The 27,615-nt window shown below is 39.3% G+C and overlaps 1 protein-coding gene across 2 annotated transcripts; it reads left to right on the top strand.

Annotated features, from left to right (window-relative positions):
- The first annotated feature begins 269 nt into the window (after window positions 1–269).
- nid2b (nidogen 2b (osteonidogen)) lies at window positions 270–25,985 on the top strand. Of its 2 annotated transcripts, XM_067383424.1 has the most exons (19): window positions 270–464; window positions 688–990; window positions 2,004–2,230; window positions 2,883–3,283; window positions 3,369–3,614; window positions 3,705–3,905; window positions 5,169–5,393; window positions 5,510–5,656; window positions 5,833–5,961; window positions 9,419–9,541; window positions 9,856–10,092; window positions 19,279–19,503; window positions 19,601–19,770; window positions 19,874–20,003; window positions 21,446–21,617; window positions 24,726–24,883; window positions 25,233–25,356; window positions 25,477–25,585; window positions 25,733–25,985. In XM_067383424.1, exons 1-18 carry the CDS (start codon window positions 270–272, stop codon window positions 25,583–25,585), a joined length of 3,522 nt encoding a protein of 1,173 aa, XP_067239525.1. In that variant the 3' UTR covers window positions 25,733–25,985. The 2 variants fall into 2 exon arrangements, with proteins under 2 accessions (XP_067239525.1, XP_067239526.1); XM_067383425.1 differs by lacking the exons at window positions 5,169–5,393; window positions 5,510–5,656; window positions 5,833–5,961.
- Window positions 25,986–27,615: the final 1,630 nt, after the last annotated feature.

Below are 27,615 nucleotides of genomic sequence, written 5' to 3'. Positions count from 1 at the left end.
ATTTTCATTTTTGGGTGAACTATCCCTTTAAAATATAAATTTGTTTTGTTGCACAAATCATTTTCTATTCAAATTTGATGAACATACTGTATGTGCATTGGATGATGCTTTGTACTCGCCTACCAAAACCCTCCAATAGACATTTTGGTAGCAATGTGGTTTGTGGTTGAGGCATCCTTTCATTTTAAATCACCACATAGTCACATCTCATGAACTTTTTCAGGGACAATTATATTTAAGTGCTCGGATCGAAGCTGCTCCCTCTCGAAATGAAGAACTGCTGGGTATTTGCTTTACTTTTTACAAATGTTTATTTCACGAATGCAATTCAAAAGGACAAACTTTTCCTTTTTGGACTATCTGAAGGCGATTCAGTTCTTCAAGAAGGTGATGATGAAGTGTCTGAAGCCCTGAAGCTAAAAAAGCCATTACAGTTCTACGAAGAGCAGTTCAACATTCTTTATGTAAGCCACTCTATTGTTTTCATTTTCATTGCATTTAAATTAAACAGTATTTTAGCATTAAATAATGCATTAAATTACCAGATCTATTGAGCATAGGAGTCTGAATGCTTCTGTATTCATACAAAATCATGAGCAAAAATGTTAAGATGCATCCAATTATTCAGGTATTACAATATGAAAAGTCATTAAAATATTGAGTTATCACACGCTCTCTATTCCTCAGGTTGCCACAAATGGCTTCTTGTCCCTTCAGCTTCCTCCAGAAGAGAGACAGTATTTAAGAACCTTGTTTCCTCTGAACTTCTCAGTCATAGCTCCTTTCCTGACAGACATTAGTTCAGGACATGGGAAAGGATCTGTGTTTTACCGTGTGGAGGAATCTTTAGATGTATTAAACCGGGTTTCTAATATGGTGCAGCATGGTTTCACTGGTTCTACATTTAAGTCCAGCCACACAGTCATCGCCACATGGGACAACGTTGCATGTGAAGAGGACAAGCTACTCCAATCACCATTTACACATTGTGTAATATTATTTTGCATTCCTTCATCTTGCCTTTTTACCTATGTATCTAAAGGTTTCAAAAATGGCTGAAAATTATCCCATGATTTACTCACCCTCAAGGTGTATATGACTATCTTCTTTCAGACAAACACAATCAGAGATATATTTGAAAATATCCTTAGTCCTCCAAGGTTTATAATGGTTATGAATGGGGGAGTCATGTTTTGAAGTCAATAATAATAATGCATCCATCCATTAAAAAAGTAATCCATATGACTCAAGGGGGTAAAAAAGGCCTTCTGAAGCGAAGTAAAGCATTTTTGTAAGAAAAATATCCATACTATATAAATTCAAAAACCTTGCTTCCGGCGGACGACCGTACGCAGAATGCACAAGTCGATTTGCGGCGGAAGAGTATGCTTTGACCTGGCGTACAACGCAATGATGAACGCGAAGGCACAGAGAATAGAGCAAAACAAATCACCGGTCACAGATTATAAGTCTAAAATGATCATTTTTAAAGAGAAATTTCAGAGGATTTCGATATAAGAAAAGAAGAGCTTAAATTTGTTGCCCAGCCATATTAGTTTGAACCGTGAGAGGCGTCTAAGCTTATGATACTCCTACATCCTGCGTCATACATCGCGTCAGAGGATTACTCGTTTGCCGCAAGTTGACTTGCGCATTCTGCATACGGTCGTCTGCCGGAAGCTAGTTATTTGAATTTATAAAGTTTTAAATATGGATATTTTTCTTGCAAAAATGCTTCGATTTGCTTCAGAAGGCCTTTATTAACCCACTGGAGTCATATGGATTACTTTTTTAATGGATGGATGCATTATTTTTTACTTCAAATTATGGCCCCCCAATTCACAACCATTATAAACCTTGGAGGACTAATGATATTTTTAAATATATCTCTGATTGTGTTCATCTGAAAGAAGATGGCTAGGATGGCTTGAGCGTGATAATGGGATAATTTTCATTTTTGGGTGAACCATCCCTTTAACTATGTTGTTTTGATCTCCTTGCAGGTAACCAGTTTCCAGGTTGTGTTGGCTGGTAATAAATCAGATACATATGCCTTGTTCCTGTATCCTGAGGATGAGCAGCAGATGCTAAATATCAGTCACAATTATACTAACATGGCAAAAGGATATGTTAAACCTCAGGTTGGTTTTAACAGAGGTGACACATCGAACACAGAAGAGCTGTTCTACAGTCTGTTTGGCTCTGGTGAGACCACCAATAACCTCCATAAGTGAGTGCATGAAAACTTTTTATTCTTTTATCCGTTTCAAGTATCTTTCTGCTGTTTATTAAATGCTGTATTACTATTACTTTTCTAAAGTTTTAATTTTTGGTTATTGTTAATTTATTTAACTTATAATACACAAAAACATGATTAAACATCTAAAATGTATGAATCGATTATGAAACAAGTGACAGTATTCCTCATTGAAATAATTCCCACCCAAGGCATATGCAAAATAAAGGGGTGAGGTCTGGTTGAGTTACTTAGTAGTGTGTTGAAACTCACGGTTATGGTAAGGGGCATGACATTTCTGAAAAACACTGGAAGTGGTTGACCAAGCACAACACACTGATCCAGGCGACCAATCAGAGCACATTGTGCTTTTCAGAAGGAGGGGCTTCATAGAGACCAGAACTAAACAGAGAAGGTTTAATGACAGACTGAAAAGAGAGGTGCTGCAACAATGTAAATGAAAAATAATGAGTTTTTCTGAAAAGCTATTCTAGTAGACCACAAAAACAAGACTTAGCGGTTAACAAATGAGACCTTACTGTAAAGTGTTACCAAAAATGATGTAAAAGAGCTGTTCATTGTTAATGCAAATAACAGTGTTAATGAACTGAACTTTATGGTAAAGTGTTACCTATGCAACTCTCAGGGCAGGGAACACTGGGGTAAATGGACTGTGGATTTTCCACATTGGAACCAGCCGCTTCCCATTCAATAAGGTAGTTCCTGCTTCGGTCTCCAAGCCTGTGGATTCTATGGGTAGCTTGGGTAAAACCACAGATGAAGATTTCTACATTACAGTAGAATCAAACACACCTGCAGATAAATCTACTTCTGAGGCCCAAATGGACATCCCAGCTTCACTTGTTCAACAACCTGTAAAACCAAACCAAGAACTATTACATGCTATTTCAAATAATGGAACCAAAATGTGTGGCTTGCACTTGAAATTCTGCTCCCAGGATGGTTACTGCACGGACTATCCAACTGGTCCATGCTGTCATTGCCGTTCTGGTTACTATGGCAATGGCAGACAATGTTTACCCATGGGTGAGCTTTTGTAGTTTAGAATTTTCTTTTCATGTCATTTCTTGTGACAATGATACAAAAGTTAAAGATAAGCCTGTTTTTACAGGAATTTCTCAGCCTTTAAGTGGAAAGCTGAGTGGCCGTGTTTCTGTTGGAGACACTAAAGCTCAGCTAAACAATGTGGACATCCATGGCTTTGCTGTGGTGGGGGAAGGACGCGTATACATCTCTATCAGTCCTGTCCCAACTCAGGCAGGTTGGGCTTTGATGGCTGTGGGTCCGCTGGTCTCCATATTTGGCTGGTTGTTTGCTCTTGAGCTCCAAAACCATCCGAATGGCTTCAGCATAACTGGTATGATTGTTTTTTTTTTTGTTTTTTTTTTTATTACTTTTCATTACTTTGTTACTGTCACTCTAATGAAGAAAAACATATTTTCTTCAGGTGCTGAGTTTTCTCAATGGGCAGAACTGGTTTTCAGCCCACAAGGCCAGCGTGTTACCATTATTCAAGAGGCTCAAGGAATGGATTCATTCAACCACTTGAATTTTGACATAAGGATCAATGGAGATTTACCTACAATTCCCAGTGGTGCTAAAGTTCATATTCTGCCATATAAAGAGACCTATCAATACAACCAAACAGGTAATTCTTGTAAACAATCTTGTAGGGTATACCTAGGGTTATATTTCAGTAAGAAAGAATTTTATACTGAGTAACATACATTTTATACATCATATTGCCAATCACTTGTTCTCCACCAACAAAAATAGTTCTAAATGAAGTAGAATAAACTGTAACAATAACAAAGTAACCTGTAAATTCATTTAAAAACCAAGAAATCTCAAACACTTACACACAGACTGAATGTCTGGAATTCAATAAAACAGAAAGTAAGTCATAATTATGACATGCAAAGTCATAATTATTACACAAACAGTCGAAATTATGACCACAGAAATGTGAAATTGTGCTAAGTCACTATGAAATAAAATTGTTTTATTTTCTCATTATTATAAGAAAATGTCAAAATTATGAGATAAAAAGTCATAATCATGACATAAAAGTCTGAATTATTAGATACCAAGACATATTAATGAGATAAAGTCATAATTATGACATTAAGGTAAAATAATTATAACATAACATTACATTTAGAAAAGTCAGTTATGATTTATCTCATAATTTAGATTTACTTTTTCCTCATAAATATATTGTAACAAAACTGAGATACTGTAAGTCAATTATAACATCTCATCATTTCAACTGTCATAATTATGACTTTATCTCATAAATTCATAAAATAATCACACATTAAGTAATAATTACGAGATAAAGTCAAAATTGTGAGATAAAAATTCATGATGACATAAAAACAACATTTTAGGATAAAAAGTACTAATTATCACATAAAAGTAGAATTTATGAGAAAAAAATAATAATTATGACAAAATTGAATTTGAGATAAGTCAGTTATGATTTATCTAATTTCAACTTATGTTATAATGTATTTTATCTCATAATTTTAACATTTTATCTCATAATTATCACTTAACGTCATAATTATGATTGGTCAAATGCTGGTTATTTTTATTATGTGGCCAGAATGCTATGAATGATACACGTAAAACGTGAGAAAATGAAAAATGCCCCAGTGCTTTTGATCTAAACATCAACACATTAATCAAATTCATGAAGCTACATCAGATATTCACTTATATTACCTGAAAAAAAAGTTTTTTCCACTAATAATGAATAATTAAGAAATGTAACTCTTTATTGGACATTTGTATCTTTTATCATTGTGTCGCCGCATGTTTTAAAAGCAGTAAGCCATTCGAGTCCAAAGTTAGTGCTTTATATGAGTTCTTTGAGCATTATGGGTTATGTCGTTTACTTGTGGCTCAGTTGTGACGTCATCTTCACTGCGAGAGTACATGGTGGTGTCAGAAAATGGTGGATCTGAGACATTCTCCTACCTGCTACACCAGAATGTGAGTTTCCGTAACTGTGAGCATAGCCCATGGACCATACCGGACTTTCAGCAAGTGAATGTGGAGCATTTGATGGTCATGTTCACTGAAGGAACCACGCTTAGGTTTGCCATAACTAACCAAGTGGGACCTGTAGGAGGTAAGAACATACTGATAACCAAACTATTCTACAATGTGGGCCATTATTAGTTCTATTTCATATCATTATGGATCTTGTTGAGGACTTTGGAGATTTATTTATCTGTATGTTATCAGGTGAGCTCCCTGGGCTTGTGGAGTTGAACCCCTGTTCAACTGGGAAGCACCATTGTGACCCCATGGCCCTCTGTCTGCCAGGGGATGGCACTCAGTACCACTGTCAGTGTGCCATGGGCTTTCAGGGCGATGGACGCAACTGCTATGGTATAAATCTTTCAGTGTTCATCTTTGTTATATTTTGACATCAAGCCAACTCCGTGCTATGACTGCTCTTTTGAGACTTCCCTTAGAGACTGTGTGTCATCTTCTAACGATTTAATAAATGACTTCCTTAGTTAAAGTGCTGAATGGCTCTCTTGGGTTTTGAATCTGTGATCCAGATGTAGATGAGTGTGCTGAGGGGCTCAGTTCCTGCGGTCCTCACTCTGAGTGTGTGAACATGCCGGGTGGCCATCACTGCCACTGTGAATCTGGCTTTGAGTTTGACCTCGATTTGCATGTGTGTGTGGGTAAGTGTTCTGTGTTTTGTAATCTGTGTATGGGAATTTGGGTGTTTGCGAGTAGATGATTTCTAATATAGAACATAATAATATATAACTTAAATCATGGGTATTCAACATTTTTAGGCCAAGGAACACTTAGAGAGATAGAGGGGCGTTCTATAAAAAAGCACTGCATTTTAAGAATAGGATATAATAATTAATAATTACATAAAAATTGCATGTGAAATTCATACAGAAATTCTGTACTCTTTCAGAAGATTTGTAATAGCGGCCCCTACCGTGTAACAGTAAAAACATGGATTTTTAATGGAAAATTCCATGAATGGTGGGGAAAGAGTTATATCACAGTGGAAAGAGGGCTGTTACTCCAAATATCAACAGTTAATCATTGCCGTGGTTATATTCAGACCAGCAGAGCTCTTACTTATGTAAAATGAATGACTTAATGATTGCTTTCGAAACACCAGCAATACATTTATTTTTTTACCAGCCATGAAACAGATTAATCCTTATTAAAGTTACAAAAGTTATTCAGTCAAGAGCAAAGGGTGATTGTTATTTGTCTTTTGTTGTTTCATTAACATTAAAAACACATACATTAGCAGAAATATTATGCTGCTGTCACTTTAGGAGTTAATACACAGATCCAATATACTGTATTTTATTTCTCAACTGTTTATGTTCAGTTACTGAGTATGTTTACAAGGATACGCCAAGACATTTTTACAAGGACACGCATTTTGACATAATTTTGTTTGAATTTGTTTGTTTAAGTGCAAGAAGACATTAAAGATAACTCAATATGCCAATTTCACACTTCCGGGTTTTTGGCTTCCAGAACGATCCACGCAGTGTAAACGTTTTTTTGGTTACAGTGATAGATAGCCTCGATCAGAACCAGCTCGGGAATCAAAGTCGTTTTACGAATTAAATGTCATGAAAATGTTTGAACGTTCTTGGTGAATTATTGGTGAGACTACGGAGCTCTCATTAAGAGCTAAATTTAATAAATAATTTGAAGTGATGGCGGTTAAACTGGTTATATTCTTCGTGCCTTTTTGGCGCGGCTGTGCATTATCAAGCTCCATGTGCTGTACAGACGGTGCCTGCGTCTCAAAGTGCATACTATCCATCCTAAATAGTAGTCTATGTGTAATATTCAGTGCTATTTAGGGTGGATAGTATGCACATTGGGATAGAGTGCTTTTAGTGACGTGCTGGGGAAATGATCAGCTGGAAGCTCCCTTATCACGCGAGATCCTCTGATTCATGAAACAGGACCAATCGCACCCTGATATTTCTGGATATAAACACTTCAGTCTCTCACGTCATCATCATAAAGTGTGTATTATGCGCAGTATTTGTGCTGTTGCAACATTAATGCAAAGACTGATAGTTGTACAATGTGGTGTTGGAAATTAATTATGTCTTAGTTTAATAATTTTAATCGATCAGGATTAGTTATAACATATGCTTGAATGTGGGATTATGCCATATGAGATTACATGCAATATATTTTTAAAACATTAAACTCACGACAATATTATGTATCTCGATTTTATATCCCCCATTAAAGTATATATTGGCAGTTATTTTTTTAATGAATAAATTATATAAATAATGTTCGTCGTAGGTAATATGATCGGGGGAATTGCTGAATGAGTAGCTGCGTAGCCTTTACTGTATGACAGCTCGTAATAAATCCACCTGCCGGTAATTTCGAGCAACGGTCTTAGCGGCCGTACAAGCTACAAACCAGTAGAAAATAATTTCTTTGTAGATTATACAAAAGCGACTTGGCAAACAGACAAAACAGAAAGGGTAAGAAGCGATATTTGAGAAAAGAGCATATCAATCTAGTAGCCGTAGACGCATAGCGGAACTAACTTTACCCTGCGTCACGTGATTTCCGATTCTTGTGAAAAAGGCCTATTCAGTACTCATGATCGGTCTGAGACACAGATTTCTGGGAGTAATGAACCAAGTTCCCTTTCACATCTTCTCGAGCTTATTTAAATTGGCAAGGCTTAAATTTTGGTGACAATGCAACACTGCCCCGTCAACTGTCCTGAGCATTGTTCACATTCATGTTCTCCCAATTTTGCATTGCTAGAATTCATAAAAATGTTAACAGTCAATTGGCAATTAACACAGTTTCATAAGCCGCATTCCCACCAAAATTACCCAGAACAATTTGTCTCAAGAACCAGTTTGTAAACCCCCATACCCCCCCCCCCCCCCCCCAAACTTAATAACGCCTGAACCTTGTCGTCGTATTTTTTAAACTCCATTGTTGATTCAAATAGCAAACAATTATTACTGCACGAACTGCAACTGACTTTAAAAAATCATGGTTGAAATAAAATGCTGCGTGAACTCAACCAATCAGCATGTTCAGAACACAGGTCCCACCCCCGAAAGTTCCGGAACTTTGAAAAAGTACTGTCTGAGCGGGATTTTTTTTTACCCAGAACTTCATTTAGACCCTGTTAGTTCCTGTGGTCGAAAGACAACAAGTACCACCCCAAAGTTCCTAGTTCCTGGGGAAAGTTCTTTCGGTGGAAACATAGCTATATTCTCGGCAACAGCAGTTTTTTACTCACATTTGGCACTTGGCGAGTGTTAATTTTAGGCCCTGACTGCTTCTTTTGTTTTGAATCAGTGATTCAGAGTGTGTATAAAACTGGCTAAGTCATGTGGTTTCAGAGACTGGTGTGCATCCCAATTTGCATACTATCCACCCTAAATTGTACTCGAAAATTAGAATTGTATGTACCTGTATGGTTTAATATTTATGGTCAAAATTCAAAATGCAGATCCATGCAAGAAGTCGATATTGAGCATCCTGTTTAAGACACAATTACATTTATTTTTGGTCCAATAATGAAAATCGATCCCAACTAAGCCAAAGAGAATCAACCAGGGGCATCTACAAGCAAAACACAGCAGTGCTGTTTGCATTACTGAATGAATCAGCATTTTTGAAATTCACAAGTAGAGTCGCCACCTACTGGTGTAATGATGTTTTCTGCAGAAACAAATCCTGCCACTAATATACAGATTGGCAGCCTGCACTACACTCTTATGCTGTTCAGCCAATCAAATGTGACATCTTAAATGAACTAACAGTTGCTTAAAGTTACATATTTATGTATGTACATACTGTATGTTGTCACTTTGTTAATTTTACTGCGGGATGGACAAAAGTTAAACTTTGCAAATTTCTGTGTATATCATTTGTAAAATCATACAGGAAATGATAGAAATTCAATTCAATGGAACAGTTTATGTAAAAATTGTTTTTATCAATGATTTAAAGTCATTCATGAATCATGATCATTCAACCCTTTTTCATGAATTAGGTCCACTGACACTTTTATAAATGTAATTTTTATAACCACACATGTAGTACATATTTAAGCATCTTATTTCAGAGGAGACTCATCATTGTCTTCTTTTGCAGATATTGATGAGTGTTTTCTGCAGCTCTGCCATCCGTTTGCTTCCTGCTCCAACACCCAGGGCTCGTTCCACTGCCAGTGCTGGCCTGAATACAAGGGCGACGGCTTCCTCTGCCAATCACCACGTAAACCACACATTTATCAAGGAACACACAGTGCTTCCTCCATGTCAGCTCAGTCACAGACTGTTCTCTTTGCTTATAACACAGAAGAAGTCCAGCAATCAAATCAAGTCAAATATTATGTTCAGCGTTGCATTATAAAACAATCAAAAGCAAATGAGTTGTTCAGTCATTCATAATGTGATTGAAACAACTTCATGTTCCTGGAACAACATATTTTGTTCCAGGACTTGGATAAATCACATCATGGCATGTACTGAATTCCAATAATATAATGTATTGAAATGTTCACTGGTCCTATGTTTTTTCTTCACTAGAGAAGCCCAAACCTCCATTAACTGTGTGCCAGAAGCACAGAGATAGTCTGCAAGAGAGTCTAAGCATCTACCAAGGTCTTGAGGCCTTCATTCCTCAGTGTGATGAGAAAGGGCAGTACAAACCCCTGCAGTGTCTGGGCACCACTGGCCACTGCTGGTGTGTGGACAGTAGAGGGCAGGAGAGATTGGGGACCAGGACAATGCCTGGCCCAGTGCATGCAAACTGTGATCAGCCAGGTATGGATTTATAGTTTCATCCCCCCACATTCTGTTAAGATCAAGTTGATATTTTAGGACATACACTATACTGCACCATTTAAAAGCTTGGGGTCGGTAAGATTTTTTTTAATGTTTATGAAAGAAGTTTATGTTCACCATGTTACGGTATGCTGGTGCAGAGATGAGGCAGATACGGATTTCCACAAACAATAGATGATCTTTAATAAACACAGGCAGAGTTCACCGAACATACACATTAACACAACAGAGAACGGACGAGGAGTGAAGGGAGTGAGTGCAATATATGGGGAGTGCTGACAATAGAGTCCAGGTGCAGGTGATGAGTGACGATGAGGAGCTGACGAGGGAAGTGAGTGCAGGTGTGGAGAACAGGAGGATACTGGGAAATGGAGTCCAGGGAAACAAGGGATCTGTAACAGTACCTCCCCCTCCCGGTAGGCGCGTCCTCGCGCCGTAGATGTAACAACCGGGAGGGGGGCGGGCGCCCTGGAGACCTCAAACCGGAGCAGGGGGAGGAGTAAACTGGAGTGGAGGTCTCCAGGGCAGGTCCAAAAACCATGGCGGGTCAGGGGCTGAAGGCAGCCATGGCGGGTCAGGTGCAGCGGGCAGCCATGGCGGGTCAGGTGCAGCGGGCAGACATGCAGCGGGAAGACATGGCGGGTCAGGTGCAGCGGGCAGACATGGCGGGTCAGGTGCAGCAGGCCGCCATGGCGGGTCAGGGACCGAAGGCTTGATGCCGTAGTGCCCAGGCGGCGCTGAAGGACCGGCGGGAGATGGCGGAACCAGCGGCTCCGCCGACCGAAGCGCAGCCGGTGCTCCAGAAGGCCGCAGTGTAAGACAGACGACATACAACAAAGTGAACACTGGGGAGAGTGAGGAGGCCAACTGGAGCTGAGGGACGGAGTGACAGAGTGAAGACGGAGGAGTGCAGTCCAGAAGTGAGGGCAGGCCGACGAAGGAACAAGGTGTGAACGGGGGCAGGATGGAGGCAGGTGACACTGGTGGACTGCTGGACAACGGTGGAGCAGAGGGAGGTTGGAGCCGGGGTGAAGGTAATCGCCCAGAGGTCCGAGGTGGAGATCTGGGCGAGGGGGCTAGAGGTGAAGGTTCAGTGCAAACATAACTGGATGGAGGTGGGAGAGGGAGGCAGGGAGGGAAAACAGTCTTTGGGCTGGAGGGTTCAAAAACACAGTTCATAGGAGCGGCTGGCTCGGCGGCGGCGGCTGGAGCGGCTGGCTCGGCGGCGGCGGCTGGAGCGGCTGGCTCGGCGGCGGCGGCTGGAGCTGAGGGCTCGTAGGCGGCGGCTGGAGCTGAGGGCTCGTAGGCGTCGGAGACTGGAGAACTTTGCTCGGCGGCGGAGACTGGAGAACTTTGCTCGGCGGCGGAGACTGGAGAACTTTGCTCGGCGGCGGAGACTGGAGAACTTTGCTCGGCGGCGGAGACTGGAGAACTTTGCTCGGCGGCGGAGACTGGAGAACTTTGCTCGGCGGCGGAGACTGGAGAACTTTGCTCGGCGGCGGAGACTGGAGAACTTTGCTCGGCGGCGGAGACTGGAGAACTTTGCTCGGCGGCGGAGACTGGAGAACTTTGCTCGGCGGCGGAGACTGGAGAACTTTGCTCGGCGGCGGAGACTGGAGAACTTTGCTCGGCGGCGGAGACTGGAGAACTTTGCTCGGCGGCGGAGACTGGAGAACTTTGCTCGGCGGCGGAGACTGGAGAACTTTGCTCGGCGGCGGAGACTGGAGAACTTTGCTCGGCGGCGGAGACTGGAGAACTTTGCTCGGCGGCGGAGACTGGAGAACTTTGCTCGGCGGCGGAGACTGGAGAACTTTGCTCGGCGGCGGAGACTGGAGAACTTTGCTCGGCGGCGACTGGCGCTGCTTGCTCGGCGGAGACTGGCGCTGCTTGCTCGGCGGAGACTGGCGCTGCTTGCTCGGCGGAGACTGGCGCTGCTTGCTCGGCGGAGACTGGCGCTGCTTGCTCGGCGGAGACTGGCGCTGCTTGCTCGGCGGAGACTGGCGCTGCTTGCTCGGCGGAGACTGGCGCTGCTTGCTCGGCGGAGACTGGAGAACTTGGCTCGGAGGAGACTGGAGAACTTGGCTCGGAGGAGACTGGAGAACTTGGCTCGGAGGAGACTGGAGAACTTGGCTCGGAGGAGACTGGGGTTGAGGGCCATTTCATCCCCTCAAATACAATTAAAATCCCCACAGGCACTGGAGCTGGCTCTGTGGGGACTGGAGCTGGCTCTGGAGATACTGGAGCGGGCTCTGGAGATACTGGAGCGGGCTCTGGAGACACTGGAGCGGGCTCTGGAGACACTGGAGCGGGCTCTGGAGACACTGGAGCGGGCTCTGGAGACACTGGAGCGGGCTCTGGAGACACTGGAGCGGGCTCTGGAGACACTGGAGCGGGCTCTGGAGACACTGGAGCGGGCTCTGGAGATACTGGAGCGGGCTCTGGAGATACTGGAGCGGGCTCTGGAGACACTGGGGCCACTTTCTTCCTCCTCCTCCGCTTACTGGGCCCAGTAGCGGAATATGGGTCCAGCCTGGGGCAGGCAGGGAGTTCGCTGGAGGGGTATGCGGAGGAAGACGGAGGTTGACTGACTGGCCCGGCCAGCCGTGTTTCTGGATGGACTGGAGACATACACTTATCCTGAACCTCATCCACGAAGAATTTGGAGCCATTTAACCACAAAATAAAATTGATTGTTTCGCTTAAGGAGAAACGATAATCAGGTTCATCAAAACGGATAGTGTTGTCGTCCAGTCCATCCAGAAACAGGGAGATTAAACATGCTTCAGGCCAGTCAGACAAGAAAGCAAGCTCAACGAACTCCTCCACATACCTTTCCAGCGAACGACCCACCTGAAGAAGCCCGATGAGCCGATCGCCAGTTGCCAGATGGGAGAGAGGCCTTGGAGGAGCAGGAGCCAGGGAGCTGGTGAAAGTCTCCATTCTGTGGAAATCCAAAGTTTTTTGGTCCGTTCTTCTGTTACGGTATGCTGGTGCAGAGATGAGGCAGATACGGATTTCCACAAACAATAGATGATCTTTAATAAACACAGGCAGAGTTCACCGAACATACACATTAACACAACAGAGAACGGACGAGGAGTGAAGGGAGTGAGTGCAATATATGGGGAGTGCTGACAATAGAGTCCAGGTGCAGGTGATGAGTGACGATGAGGAGCTGACGAGGGAAGTGAGTGCAGGTGTGGAGAACAGGAGGATACTGGGAAATGGAGTCCAGGGAAACAAGGGATCTGTAACACACCAAGGCTGCGTTTATTTATTCCTGTAATGACAAAGCTGAATTTTCAGCATCATTACTCCAGTCTTCAATGTCACATGATCCTTCAGAAATCATTCTAATATGCAGATCTGGTGCACAAGAAAGATTTCTTATCAGTGTTGAACAGTTAACGTTTTGTGGAAACTGTGAAACTTTTTTTTTTTTTTTCTTCAGGATTCTTTGAATATAAAGTTATATAAATATAAAAAAACAGTGCAGATTTGAAATATTTTGTAACATTATAAATGACTGTCTATTGATCAATTTAATGCATAATTTCAAGAATAAAAATATTAATTTCTTTAAAAAAAGATTTCTATTTCAAATAATGCTGTTCTTATGAACTCTCTATTCATCAAACAATCAAATCAATTGGATACGGAACATCTAAAGGGACATGGTGATGAAAAATGCAAAGTTTCTCAAAAATTTCTATATTTAGGGGAAAACAAACACATTCTGTGATGGTTAAAGCTTCAGTAATATCTGATCTAATGTCTCTTTTGATTTGGTCAGATATATAGACTACTGAAGTAAAAATAGAATATTTTATAATTATTATATTATTATATATTACAATGATAATAATAATATAATTATGATAAATTATATTATATATCATAATTCATAATAATTTGATGACAATACATTATTTGTATTATTATTATGGTTATATTTTGTATTATTATTTTATACATATAGTAAATCTCAATAATTAGTCAATTATTTATCTAGCATTTTGTTTTTATGTAGATATTTATTCTGCTCTGATATCTCAGTTCATTGACATTTAGGTTATTAAAAAAAAATCAAAAGATCTGCAATATGTTGCCAAATCCAAGGCATTTAAAACACAAGGACAAACTTCCTGTTCCTCACTGTTGTATGTTTTGCATGTGTGTTGTGAGAGTGGTATGCAATTCCAACTAAAGAATTATCCCTCATGGGACAGCCTAACTGTAATAAACGCTCACATAGTCATTCATTGAGGCAAGACATATGGATGTGTTCAATCGTCAGAGATTCAAAAAAATTCTGGAAAATGTCCTCACGGTGGGGGGTGGTTGGCGTTCCTGTGGTCCTTTGTTCAGTTTCCCGCCACTACTTTGTTTCCACGGTTACATCATCATTAGTTTAGTTGTTTCAGCTGTTCGTCATTAATCATCTCATTTCTGTCTGATTTAACCTTCACTCTTCCCTGCCCTCTTTGTCCAGTCTCTGTTATCTTTAAGCCCTGAACACACCAAGCCGATGGTCGGCCGTTGGGCAGTTTTTGTTCGTCGACCGACTAAGTTTTCTCAGGCCCCGTCCACACGGAGACGCATTTCTGTGAAACCGCACAAATTTTTTATCGGATAGGCATTTCGTCCACACGGATCCGGCATTTTCGAAAGGTGAAAACGCTATTTTTTGAAACCGGGTCCCAGAGTGGAAAAATTTGAAAACGGCATTTTGCGTTATCGTGTGGACGGGGCAATCTGTATATTTTCAGAAACGATGATGTCATCACCCCACGTGTCAACCCTAGTCAGACGCGCTAACAAAACAGCACCAACAACAGCAATAGCAGACTCTACATGCTTGCGTTCGTGCTGCAGAAGCTACTGAACCAAAATAAAGTGTTATTTCTAAGCTTTGCTAAAGTTTTGTATTCAGCGCGCAAGGTTTATGCGCATGCTCCAAGTCTTCTTCACTGCTTTAAGTGCATTTCTGCGGCAGAATTACAGCGCCACATAATGGTCTGGCATGTATACTACATCGTTTTGAGTCGTTTCAGTGGTTTCGTGTGGACGCAGATATTTTTTGAGACGAGGAAAAAAAAAGATTGGTTTTAGGGTAAGCTCCGGCTTCGTGTGGACGTAGCCTCAGTCTGTTCCACACCGTCGGCTGAAGTTGGTCTTCGTCGGCATCAGAGAATCGAATCGGCGTCAGAGCTCGACGGTCAGTCGGCCATCTGATCATTCCAATTGGCTGTTCAGCTACTGCCACCTGCTGGTATGGAAAGGCATTTCTTCTTATGCAGTCGCAGAACAGACGTGCTACTTGGGTGCCGGGTGTCGAGCATCGATTCGGTGTGTCAGGGCAACTTTGGACCAAGCGGCAACCTCCCCCAGTCTCTCATGAAGCCAATACGGAAGTAAATTAAACTGCGATTCATCGACTGGCCGCTAGGGACAGGCTCCAAAAAAGTTTATAGCAGAAAAAACATGTTTACAAGTTGGTTCAAATTGTAGTTTTGGTCTATACTGCTAATTTTGCCCTTCATGACAACCCTGAGGGGGGTGAAATTTTTTTATAACTCATCCACTTAAATTATATTAAGCCTTAAAGTTCTGCATAATTAAGGGCGTGGTCACTTGAGTGACAGGTAGATGCCGCTGCTGTCTGTGAGCCGTCACTTCACCTCAGCTAATTCCAGCCGCTGAATTTGGCATCTCAGCCGTATTTGAGCTTTTTTCTCGATTATTTTATACAATTATAAAATATGGCTTGCTGCATTATATTCGAGACTGATGTGTGTCTGTGTAGATGTGCATGCATGCAGAAGAAACCGAATACACATTGTTGGATCGTGCATTGGCTGAAAGTTTTGGTTGTGAGATTTACTACAATGACAATGGCGGGAGGATATAAAATTCTGACAGCACTGCTTGGATATTATAACTAAAACTGCTGCACTATTTTGAAAAAAAATATACTTTGGACACGGGCTCATTTGTTTGTTAGATACGATCGTATACAGTTTTACAACATAAACGCTGCTCAGATTGCATTATTTCTTGAAGAACGATGACAGAGAGCAGATCATTCAGAAGAAATGTGATGCAAACAATGGACAAAATATAAATCTTTCATGGACAAAAAGTACTGTTTTTTTTGTTTTGCAATGGACACTCATATTTTACCAAAGTGCCACAGACTGGATTCATCTCACACACCAAACACAAATTACTGGTGTTGGAGCATCTATATCTTAAAAAAAAAGATTGACAGTAAACCTTTAGAAATTTCTAATGATAAAACTTATATTCATTAATATTTTAGATCATGTCTAAGATAGATAGATAGCTCCTTTGACTGTTAACATGGTCACGTCGAGCTAGGCGGGTGTGGTTTCAGCAACCAGTCACATCAGCTCAAACCACCTCCCCGCCTCTTTACCCATTTTCAGTGATCCGGGAGTGACGTGCGGTGACGCGCAGCTAAGATGGCAGCGGCCTAATTTTCGCTTCAAAACGGCTGTTCAGGGGTCTCATTTATAAAACTGTGCGTAGGATCCCTACTAAAAGTGTACGTACGCGCAAAAGCTAGATTTTGCGTACGCACAAAAAAAAAAAAAAATCAGATTTATAAAACCATGCGTACGCCAGAACCGGCGCACAAATCCCTTTATAAATCCCAGTCAGCGGAAGATTGTGCGTACGTGCATCTCCACCCTGTGTCCTCCCCGAAATCACCATATATGGAGCTTACGACGCCTAGTTTTACTATGCATAACCTCATCTGCATATTATTTCCATACACGTTCCCAACCACGTGACACCATGGTTAACACCGTCAAAGGTACAAGACATTGGAAAATATTAGATATGGACTATAAATGCCATTTGTGCCACACAGATAAAGATCATCCAATATCCTCTTCATGTTTTAGAATAAATATATCAAAATATCCATAAAAACAAAATTGTATAAAATACTTCAGATAAAGGTTTTAGGATAGAGTTGATTCATTCATTTCCACTGGGCAGATAGTATTTTAATAGTTTTAAACAATTCAAATCAAATTTATGCAGTTTTGCTGATGAGGTGAACATATCTTTCAGGAAGTTTAAAGGCTATTTTTAGTGGAAACAGATCGGACTACTTATTTATTGCAGTGTAAATACAATTGTCTGATTCGGCGCGTCACTGACAAAGTATTTTAAAAAGAAAACATGCAAATCTTACCGTTTCCCTCAAAATATATCCTTCAAATGGTAATTGTTTGAATATCCTTCACACGACATCAACACCTCCTGCAGCTGTGGCTGTACAGTAGTAAGATATTATCATTTGACCTATTCAAACTGGACAACGGACCGTTCGACCACCGAATCCAGCAGTGTCTTCCATAATATCTAAGTTAAGTGTGCATCACTGATCGTCATTCTCGAAAAAATATTTTGTCATAACATCTGCAGTTTAGTTTAAAGAGGAATTATTGTGCTCCCAGCGCTCCTCGCTGTCATTAAACAGCGTGTCACTGGAAAAGTGATCGAAAGTAGCACATCTATTATCTCAATTCATATCACTTTGTCTCCAGAATGTGCGTACGCACGGCTCAAAGTTTGCTTAAAGGTGCGCACATTCTCCCGTCAAGTTTGTTTTTATAGATCACAACCTTTGCGCGGGAACTGGCATACGCACGCTTCCAGCCCCGTTTTGTGCGTACGCACGCTTTATAAATGAGACCCCAGAACTCAATGGGTGACGTCACGGACGCTACGTCCATATTTTTTTACAGTCTATGCTTTGGACCTAGACACTAGGCGTTTCTCAATGTCAAGGAAGGATCCTCGGAAGCCAGAATTTCGAGGATGCTACGTCATCGACATCCGTCAAAGGACTGTTCCAATGTCGAGGATCCTCGGAATTTCAAACAAGGACTGAGTCCTTCGTGTGAAAAATATCCCATACACAGCAAAGGATGCATATGTGTATCCTTCGCGCTCTCAAATCACCCACAATCCTATGCGCGCAGCTTTGCAATCTTGTTCAAAAATGTTTTTAAAAAAGTTGGACGTTAGCGGGCAATATGCTTTCAAATGTAAGTATATTTACGTTACCAAACATTTGTTATAACAGTAGTAAATATGTCAGATAAATAAAATGTAACGTTTAAATGCCAGTACAAATTACTACCGTATTGATATTATAAATTATACAAATACAAATTACGTTATTGATGGCTAACTGAACCGGCATCCTTTATAAATAACTAGTTAAGTTGTCTAAAGTAATTTAACGTTAATATTATACCATTCACAGCGTTATTCATAGCTTTCTCGTATTTTTTAACAGGGACCAGAGGCGTTCATACGTCTCCGTGTAGAAAACAAGCAGCTGTTTACCGGGGGGTAATGACGCAATGACGTGCACTTGCTAGTCTGTTCCATTTACGTGTTCTCTGAATGCTAAAGAGGAGTCTCTCCTAGACTCTGAAGGAAGTGACTTGGAAGGACCAGTCCTGCCAAGGAAGTATCCTTGACATTGAGAAACGCCTACTGCCGACATGAGCCATCCCCGCAGTCTGCTTTCGTCATCACTAGGTCGTCTGCGTCAGCTTTTTGTGTTCCGGGCTTTAGATGTGTTTGCACTGTCAGTTTGCCTGCCTTTCAGTTGAATTAAGAGTTTTTGATAATTATTATCAATTATATTATATGCCATAATTAATCATTTGATTACAATATATTATTTTGCTTTATTATTTTTATTATGGTTATTATTATGGATAATATTTTATTATTATAATTTTACACTTACATATAGTAAATCTCACTAGAGTCATTTATTTATCTAGCATTTTGTTTTTATTTAGATATCTATTATGCTCTAATATCTGCAATATTTTGACAAATCCAAAACATTTTAAAATGTTGTACTCACTGTTGTATGTTTTGCATATGTGTTGTGGGTGTGGTATGCAATTCCAACTAAATATGACATAATTATCCCTCATGGGACAGCCTAACTGTAATTAACGCTCACATAGTCATTCATTGAGGCAAGATATATGGATGTGGTCAATTGTCAGAGGTTTAAAAAATTTAGGAAAATGTCTTCAGTGTTTTTCCAAAGAAACATCATTCAGTAAAACTGACACTCTGTACTTTCTCTCTTACCAGCTGCCCTGGTTCCCCGTGTGGAGACTGTGTGCGAGCGCTGGAGGCTTTCACTTATGAGTCACTATAATGGTCAGCCATCCTCTCAGGACTACATGCCCCTGTGTGACACTCACGGGAATTTCCTGCCTGTGCAATGTTACGGCAACAGCAGTTTCTGCTGGTGTGTGGATCATCAAGGCGTGGAAATTATTGGAACACGATCCTACGATGATGTAAAGCCCCCCTGTGAGTAATAAAGTTATTTTGGACTGATTACATTCCCCCCAAATCGTGCAGCCCTAGATTATTGTATTGTAAATTGTTTCTTCTTTTTACCTGTTAGGTATCTCAGGTGATGCCCCTCCATTGAACAATGCATTGATGTATCCTGTCATAAGCTCATCCCCTTCAGGACCTGCTATCCTTTATGCACAAGCCTCACAGATTGGAGTCATTCCTCTTGATGAAACAGACCCAGTTCAAGAAAAATCCACTGTTTTACTGGCCTTAAAGGTAGACCCTCATTACTACAATACGTGATGGTTTCCAAATTCAAAACCTATTGCAGTCTTGTTCTGATCAATCATAAATAAATAATGCTTGAATATCATTGCAGGACTCTGTTGTGATTGGAATGGACTACGACTGTCAGGAGAACATGTTATATTGGACAGATTTTGGACGACATACCATTAACAGAGTGGTCTTAGTATTTGGGTCTGAGCCAGAGGCTATTGTCAGCCAAGGTGATCAATCAATCAATCAATCAATCAATCAATCAATCAATCAATCGATCGATCGATCGATCGATCGATCGATCGATCGATCAATCAATCATGGAGACTATAGCCACTACGTTAAAGGGTTAGTTCACCCAAAAATGAAAATTCTGTCATTAAGTACTCATCCTCATGTCCTTCCAAACCCGTAAGACCTTTGTTCAGCTTCTTAACACAAATTAAAACATTTTTGATGAAATCCGAGTTTTTTTTTTTTATCCCCCATAAAAAGCAACATAAATACCACATTCAAGGTCCAGAAAAGTAGTAAAGACATCATTAAAATAGTCCACATGACTAAAGTGGTTTAACCTTAAAGTTATGAAGTGACAATAATACTTTTTTGTGCAAAATCAAAACAAAAATAATGCCTTTATTCAACAATTCGTCTCTCCCCTGTGAATCTCTTATGCTGTTTATGTTGTATAGACAGTGCAGGCTTCCACAAAAACTAGTCACTTCATAACATTAAAGGGGCTCTATGTAAGATTTTTACTTTAACAAAGCATAAAAATACCCCAGTATGTTTGCAGATATTTAGGAAAAATGTTACGTTCGCCTACTTGTTTCTCAGAAAAACAATGCTACAGCCAGATATTCTACTTTGAAAATGTGCGTTCTGTGTCGGAATGTCTGTCTTTGTTTTGGTTTGTGCGAAACCGTGTGCTGCCAGTTTATCCAATAGTATTTTGACATCACAGGTTGCCAGTTGGCGGAAACGTGTATTGCAACCACGGAAACCAACAAACAAAATGGGAAACGCAGATTCTACTTGACCTAAAAAGCCTCTGAATACATCTGAATATCTCTATGAACGCCAGCATACAGCAACAGATAAATCAACTCATCAGCTTACAGTGTTTAAGTCTCCTCAGCTTTCATTGTCAAATGCGCTCCCTATTGTTGCTGGCAACCTGCGTCTTTGGGGGCGGGTCAAACATTATTTTGAATTTGGACTGCAGTACCAATTTTGAACACTGGGTGTCATTCCTACATAGAGCCCCTTTAAGGTTAAACCACTGTAGTCACGTTGACTATTTTAACAACGTCTTTACTACTTTTATGGTCATTGAATGTCATAATTGTGTTGCTTTCTATGAGGGATAAATAAAACTCTCAGATTTCAATTTGTGTTCCAAAGATGAACGAAGGTCTTTCGGATGTGGAACGACATCAGGATGATTAATAAATGACAGAAATTTCATTTTTGGGTGAACTAATCTTTTTAAGACTGAGTCTGGGGTAATCAGTCTTACTTTTCAGATTCAAATTAGACCACTTTAGACCTAATTTTTTTTTTTGTATCATTAAAAAAAAAGTAATTTACTGAACGATTAACTTTTAAAACTAGTCTAAGCAGTTTATGCAACTGGCCACAGATTCCATAAACATGCAATGTGAAATTCCAGGCTTGGTCCAGCCAGAGGGAATTGCAGTGGACACTGTGCACAGGAAGCTGTTCTGGGTAGATAGTGGGAAAGACAGGATTGAGACATCTGATCTGGATGGCAGGAACAGAAAAGTGCTGATTGATTCTGATTTGGTCAATCCCAGAGCCATCACAGTGGACGCTAAGAGTGGGTCAGTGAGTTGTGATCAAAATCCTTAATTTGCTCTCTATGCACTATTATATACGAAGTTCTGTCAAGAAATTCTAGATGGCACAGATGGATGGGTCTTTAACTTAATCACTTGCTTAAGCACATGTTTCTCTATGTACAGCTGTTCCTGCTGCACCAGTAGCCAATGAACACACTGCTCAACCTTCAAATACTTCATCAGCATTTGCTGTAGCATTGCAGCACACTTTCAGAAACCCTCCACCTGTATAGATATGCTACAGGTAATTCATGTATACTATACTGTAAAGCAGCATGTCTGTCTTGCTCACAGCAGCATGTTGCGTATGTATTGGCAGTAGCGAGTCCCGTTCTTGTTCTGCAGTTGCAATAACAGCAGCAGGAGTCAAAACTATTCCGCTTAGATATATCAACATTGTCATATCCGTTACCATGCCAAACACTCTGAGAGTTGTCATAACAGAAATACCATTATGCATGAATGAATTCTGTCAAGCCATCATAAAACAGAAATAAATGCATTAAGCTTGCAGAAAGTATTATGCTTTGTTTTTACAAAAAACAAACAAATAAATGAAGATTTAAGTAAATTTCAATCATAACAACTATCTCATGATTGACAGAATAGGTTTAGCATGTTATTAAATATGGAAAGGTTATTGTATTTGGTCTTGGCTGATTACATCTGCTCCTGCAGAGTATGTATGGACTCGCTACGTCTAATAGATCCAGAGACATGCTGCTGTGAGCATATAAGATTTACTCCTGCTGCTGCAGAAATAGACATATGTAAATTCCCATCGCAGATCTGGGCAGGTGGAGCTGGGGGAGGTAGAGGGTTTCTGAGAAACTCTGATAGCGCTCTTCAGGACCAGCTTACAGTAAACACTGAACCAGACTATATAAATGTTGAGCAAACAATCTCATTGGCTGCAGGATCAGCAGAGGCCAATCAGCTTGTGCCATTCTGATGATGTGATGCACGTCCTGATTTTGCTGAGTTAATTGCGTTCCTGGGTCAACATTCCAGTCTAAAAATTTAGTCTTAACCCTATTCCTACCCCTAACCCTAACCCTACCAATAAGTTATCCCAAAAATCAGAGGGAAATAATAGATGAATAACACTGATGTAGAAGCACCGATTCATGATTTTAAGCCTAAATTTGACATAATCTGTAAACTTGTCCCTCAAATCTGATTGAATTGAATGTTGTTCCAGGATCAAAAAACAAATGTTGACCCAGGAACATGTTGAACTCAGCAAAATCAGGTTCTGCATGATGTGATTGTTAAGAGACTGCATGTAATGGACCTACCAGCCTGTGCCCTCTAGAGTTTCATGGCTGAACTAGTTGTGGGTCAATAAGAGTTTTAAATTATTTTTAAATTATTTAAGTCTCTTGTACTCATTGCATTTATTTGATCAAATGCAGTAAAAGCAGAAATATTGTCAAATATTGTTACAATTTTAAAAACTGTTTCTATTTTAATATACTTTAATCCTGTGCAGGCATGTGATGGTATCAAATTTTCATGTTGTGATAATTGCTTACGCTTTTATCATGGTATACGGTATTATCACAATTGAAATAAGTTGCAAAAAAGTGTTGTCATAGTATAACAGGTTTAAGAACTCTTTTTTCTTATAACAAAAAAAAAACTCTGAACATTTTAAATACAATAGCACAGTACACAAATTATAAAGTAAAACATTTCAAACAGATTAAAGTGCAAAAGAATTATAAAGAACAACAGGTAACACTATATGGTCTCATTATTTAACGTTAGTTAATGCAATAACTAAGATTGAGAATGAGCAATAGCTACATTTGTTACAGAAGGTATTATTTTTTGTTAATATAAGTAAAAAAATACAACTAATCATTGTTAGTTTTAGGTCCATTAAATAATATTTACAACTTTTGACTTAAGTAATGTTAATAAACATTAACTAGAAATTAACATTAACTAAGGTTAATAAATGCTATTTTAAATGCTAATAAATGCTAGGCTATAATAAAAGTATTTATTCATTGTCAGTTTGGCAATAATGAATTAACATATTAACTAATGAAGCCTTAGGTCATCAAGTGTTACTGAACAATAACAAATAATCAAAACATTTTCAATCATTATAGGGCATGTTGTAGTCAATATTAAAGTTTAACAATGTTTAAGCTTGAAAATAAATAGCCTATGAAGTCTTTAAGTATTAAGTATTTGGTGTTGCTAATACAAAAAAAGAAGAAAAAAAAAAAAGAATGGCTTTTTGAAGCATTTTAAATGCTGTAGTAGCGCAGCTGCTTTGTTAACGGGTTTCCGGGGTAACCAATGCATTTCTGCTGTTCCATCAGCGCCATCTGCTGTCAGAGAGTGAACGTGCACTTTCATTCAGCGCGTCTCTTTCACTCGTTCTGCTATGTGCTTCTCATGCACGTTGGGTTTGTTTACATAGTGTGCATGCTTCTTTGACGCCACATACAGCGGTGCTGTGGATTTTATACGGCTGATAGGAAAAGTATTCTTAAAATGTAATATAAAAAATAGAATAATTCGTAATTAATAATTATTCACTGTGTTTTGAGGTGCCCACGGTAACAATAGCGTGTATATTCATTATCATGATATATCGTATTACTGAATATCGGCACATGTCTATTCGTGTGATGTCAAAGCTGAATTTTTTGCAGTCATTATTCTAGTCATCTTTCAGAATATCATTCTAATATGAATAATTGATGCTCAAGACATATTATTATCATCAATGTTGAATACAGTTGTGCTGCTAAATATTTGTGTGAAAACAGTGATACATTTGTTTTTATGATTCTTCAAGTTCAAAGGAACAGCATTTATTTTAAATATAAATCGTTTGTAACTAACAAATTCTTTACTGTTACTTTTGATCAATTTAATGCATCCTTCTTTCAAATGAAATCTTACTGACCCAAAAATTTTGAATGGTAGTGTATATTATTTGTTTTAATTGATAATGAGCATCTTCATTGACATCCTCATTATGTATTACTGCAATAAACATCAATATATTCACTTATATAGTACAACTGATTTGTTTGAAAGTGTTAATCTACTGTATGTGCTCTTCAGAATCTTATATTGGACAGACTGGAACCGTGATGCTCCCAAAATAGAGAGCTCATCACTGGAGGGACATAAGAGGAAAGTACTGGTGCAAGTGGGTCTCATGTTGCCCAATGCCTTGACACTGGACTTCACCACGAATAAGCTGTGCTGGGCAGATGCAGGTAAGAGTCTTCTTAAAATATAGTATCTGACTTTATCAGTTACATATAAGACATTGACACGAGTACACTGTGTAGTTAAATCCAAAGAAGAGCTAAACAAAGGAATAACAGGATACTAGACTAATGAATATGGGGGATGAACAAAGCAACTATTAAACACTGATGACGACAAACACAGAACTGTGAAAACTAAGGGCTTATATACACAGTAAATGATAATTAACAAAACATAAAACAGGTGTGTAAATGACTCAGGCAACCAGAACAGTGAAAATAAAACCGAAACAGAACATGACTGTTACAGTTATATGCAGTACAATATTAACATTAAAGTCAACTAAATCCCCAGGCTCAAAGAAACTGGAGTGCATATCTCCAGATGGGACTCAGAGACATGTGTTCCAGGATGCTTTGGATTATCCGTTCAGCCTGGCCATCTATAACAGCCACTTTTACTACACTGACTGGGAGAGGTGAGTCTCTGACACATTGCACTGCGTGCTTATCCTTGCTGGTCTAGTCATGGATTTGACTAAATCAATGGATTTGTCTGGATCAGTGTTTCCATATTCATGATGAAAATGTCCTTACAGAGATGGAATACTGGTGATAGATCAAATCACTAGGAAAAACACAGCTTATGTCCCTATTCAGCAGTCACACTTGTATGGGATTACAGTAATTCCATCACAATGTCTATAGGTAAGTATGCAAATTACACATCTTTATATATATATATATATATATATATATATATATATATATATATATATATATATATATATATATATATATAATAAAAGCAATACAGAATTCCTGATCACGTTGTTCATTTCTGTTTCTTAATAGAGACCTGCGGACTTGCCTAGACTATATGGATTTTTGGTTCTGTAACATAACATAAACATAATTGACCGAAAAAACATTTTGCTTTTAAGTAAATGCTACCCAGTGTTATTTTTATATTATCTATACTATTATAGTTTAGTAATATTTTTTATTAGCTTTTATTATAATTTTTTAGTTTAATTTTTTTTCTTTGTCATGCTATTGTCATTTTTGTAGGTTTTTTTTTTTTTTTTTCAGTTTTAGATTTTATTTATGTCCAGGGCAGTGAGTAATTTTAGTGCTTATTTCCATTCTAATTTTCATTCAGTTTAGGTTTTTCCATTTAATATTTATATTTTATTTCAGCTTTATTTTAATTAGCAAAAATGTATTTGATAGTTTAATTCTAGTTACTGATAACAATGCTGATGGTAACCCAAAACAAGCTGAAATTCTATCTGAAGTCCAGTATTTTCACCAATGGGTGGCGCTGCTAACTAACTTGTTGAGAAAATAGTTCATTCCAAAAGCCTGAATGGTTCAAAATGGTCCTGTGTGTATAAATTTTATTGAAAATAAACTAGATGATGTCAAAGCAGATGCAGATTTCAGAACTTTTTATAAGATAAACAAGTTATTAAATTAAATATATATTAAATAAAATAGAATAAAAAATATGTTTTTTTTTTTTATTTTCATAAATAGTTTTCATATCAATGCATAGCTTTTATGTGATGCCTGTCAAGCTTAGTGCACAGGATAAGCACAACTTGGCCATCAACATCAATGGAAAATTCCCACTGTCTAAAATAATGTTGACACATAATGGTTCATTTTAGTCTGACCCTCAGTAAAGCCAAAAATACAAGGGTTATAGGAGCAGAGAGAGTCCAAAGAATCTCTTCCACAAGATTGCTCCCACAACTCCTTGCCCTTGTCTTTGTATGATTCCAAACCTATGTTGTTCTGCTTGGTTTGAATAAAGCCTAGTTTCACTTTACTCTCTCGTCCATGGGAAGGTGTGGAATAATATTTGAGCATTGCCATGGGGTTTCTGTAAACCCACGGTTTGATATTGCTAAACAAACAGGATGGGTTACCCACAAGGCACAAGAACCGCCAACAGACGGCAAGACTTCACCACTGCAGAGGCCAGACCTCCCAGCCTGTGGAGGGCAGCCAACACTGGCTTCTATCCTTCAGCCTCAGACCCCACAGCAGGTCAGAGAGTTCAATAAAGTTTACTCAACAGAGTAGCCATATACCCAGAGGTGGGGTGTGAACTTTGGCCTGGTCATAGAAGCCATCAGGCACCCGGGGGAGCAGTTTGAGCCCATTGGGTGCACTCAGTGCATATTTCTCGCATTTAACACGGTATCCTCTCAACTCCTTCTGGATTAAATGTTTATTGTACAGGGGCGTAAGAACTATCTGGCTTTTTAAAGGGTTATTTCACCAAAAAAATAAATTCTGTCATCATTTACTCTTTTACCCTGATGGTCTTTCCAAATCTGTAAGGCTTTCGTTGATCTTCCGAACACAAATTAAGATATTTTAATTAAAAATCTGAGAGAAGTCTATATACAGCTACCACTTTGATGCTTCAAAAAGTTCATAAAGAGATCGTAGAACTAATCCATATGAATTGAGCGGTTTAGTCCAAGTTTTCTGAAGAAGCATGATCGCTTTATATGATGAACAGGTTTAATTTAGACTTTTATTTACCACATTCATCAATGCACACATCAGTTGTGGTAAACAGAAGCTCAAGCATGCTTGCTTGATGTGTGAGAACCAATGAGGTTTATTCTCCTGTTGCGCAGCACGTTTGAGCTTGCAGAAGAACCAATGAAGTTTGTTCCTGCGTATCAAGCAAGAAAGGCTGAGCTTCTGTTCATGTTCGC

Source organism: Chanodichthys erythropterus, chromosome 4 (assembly GCF_024489055.1).
Source record: "Chanodichthys erythropterus isolate Z2021 chromosome 4, ASM2448905v1, whole genome shotgun sequence".
NCBI classification, from domain to species: Eukaryota; Metazoa; Chordata; class Actinopteri; order Cypriniformes; family Xenocyprididae; genus Chanodichthys; species Chanodichthys erythropterus.
The sequence above is the reverse complement of the archived record's forward strand: the minus strand, read 5'-3'. Positions and strand labels throughout refer to the sequence as shown.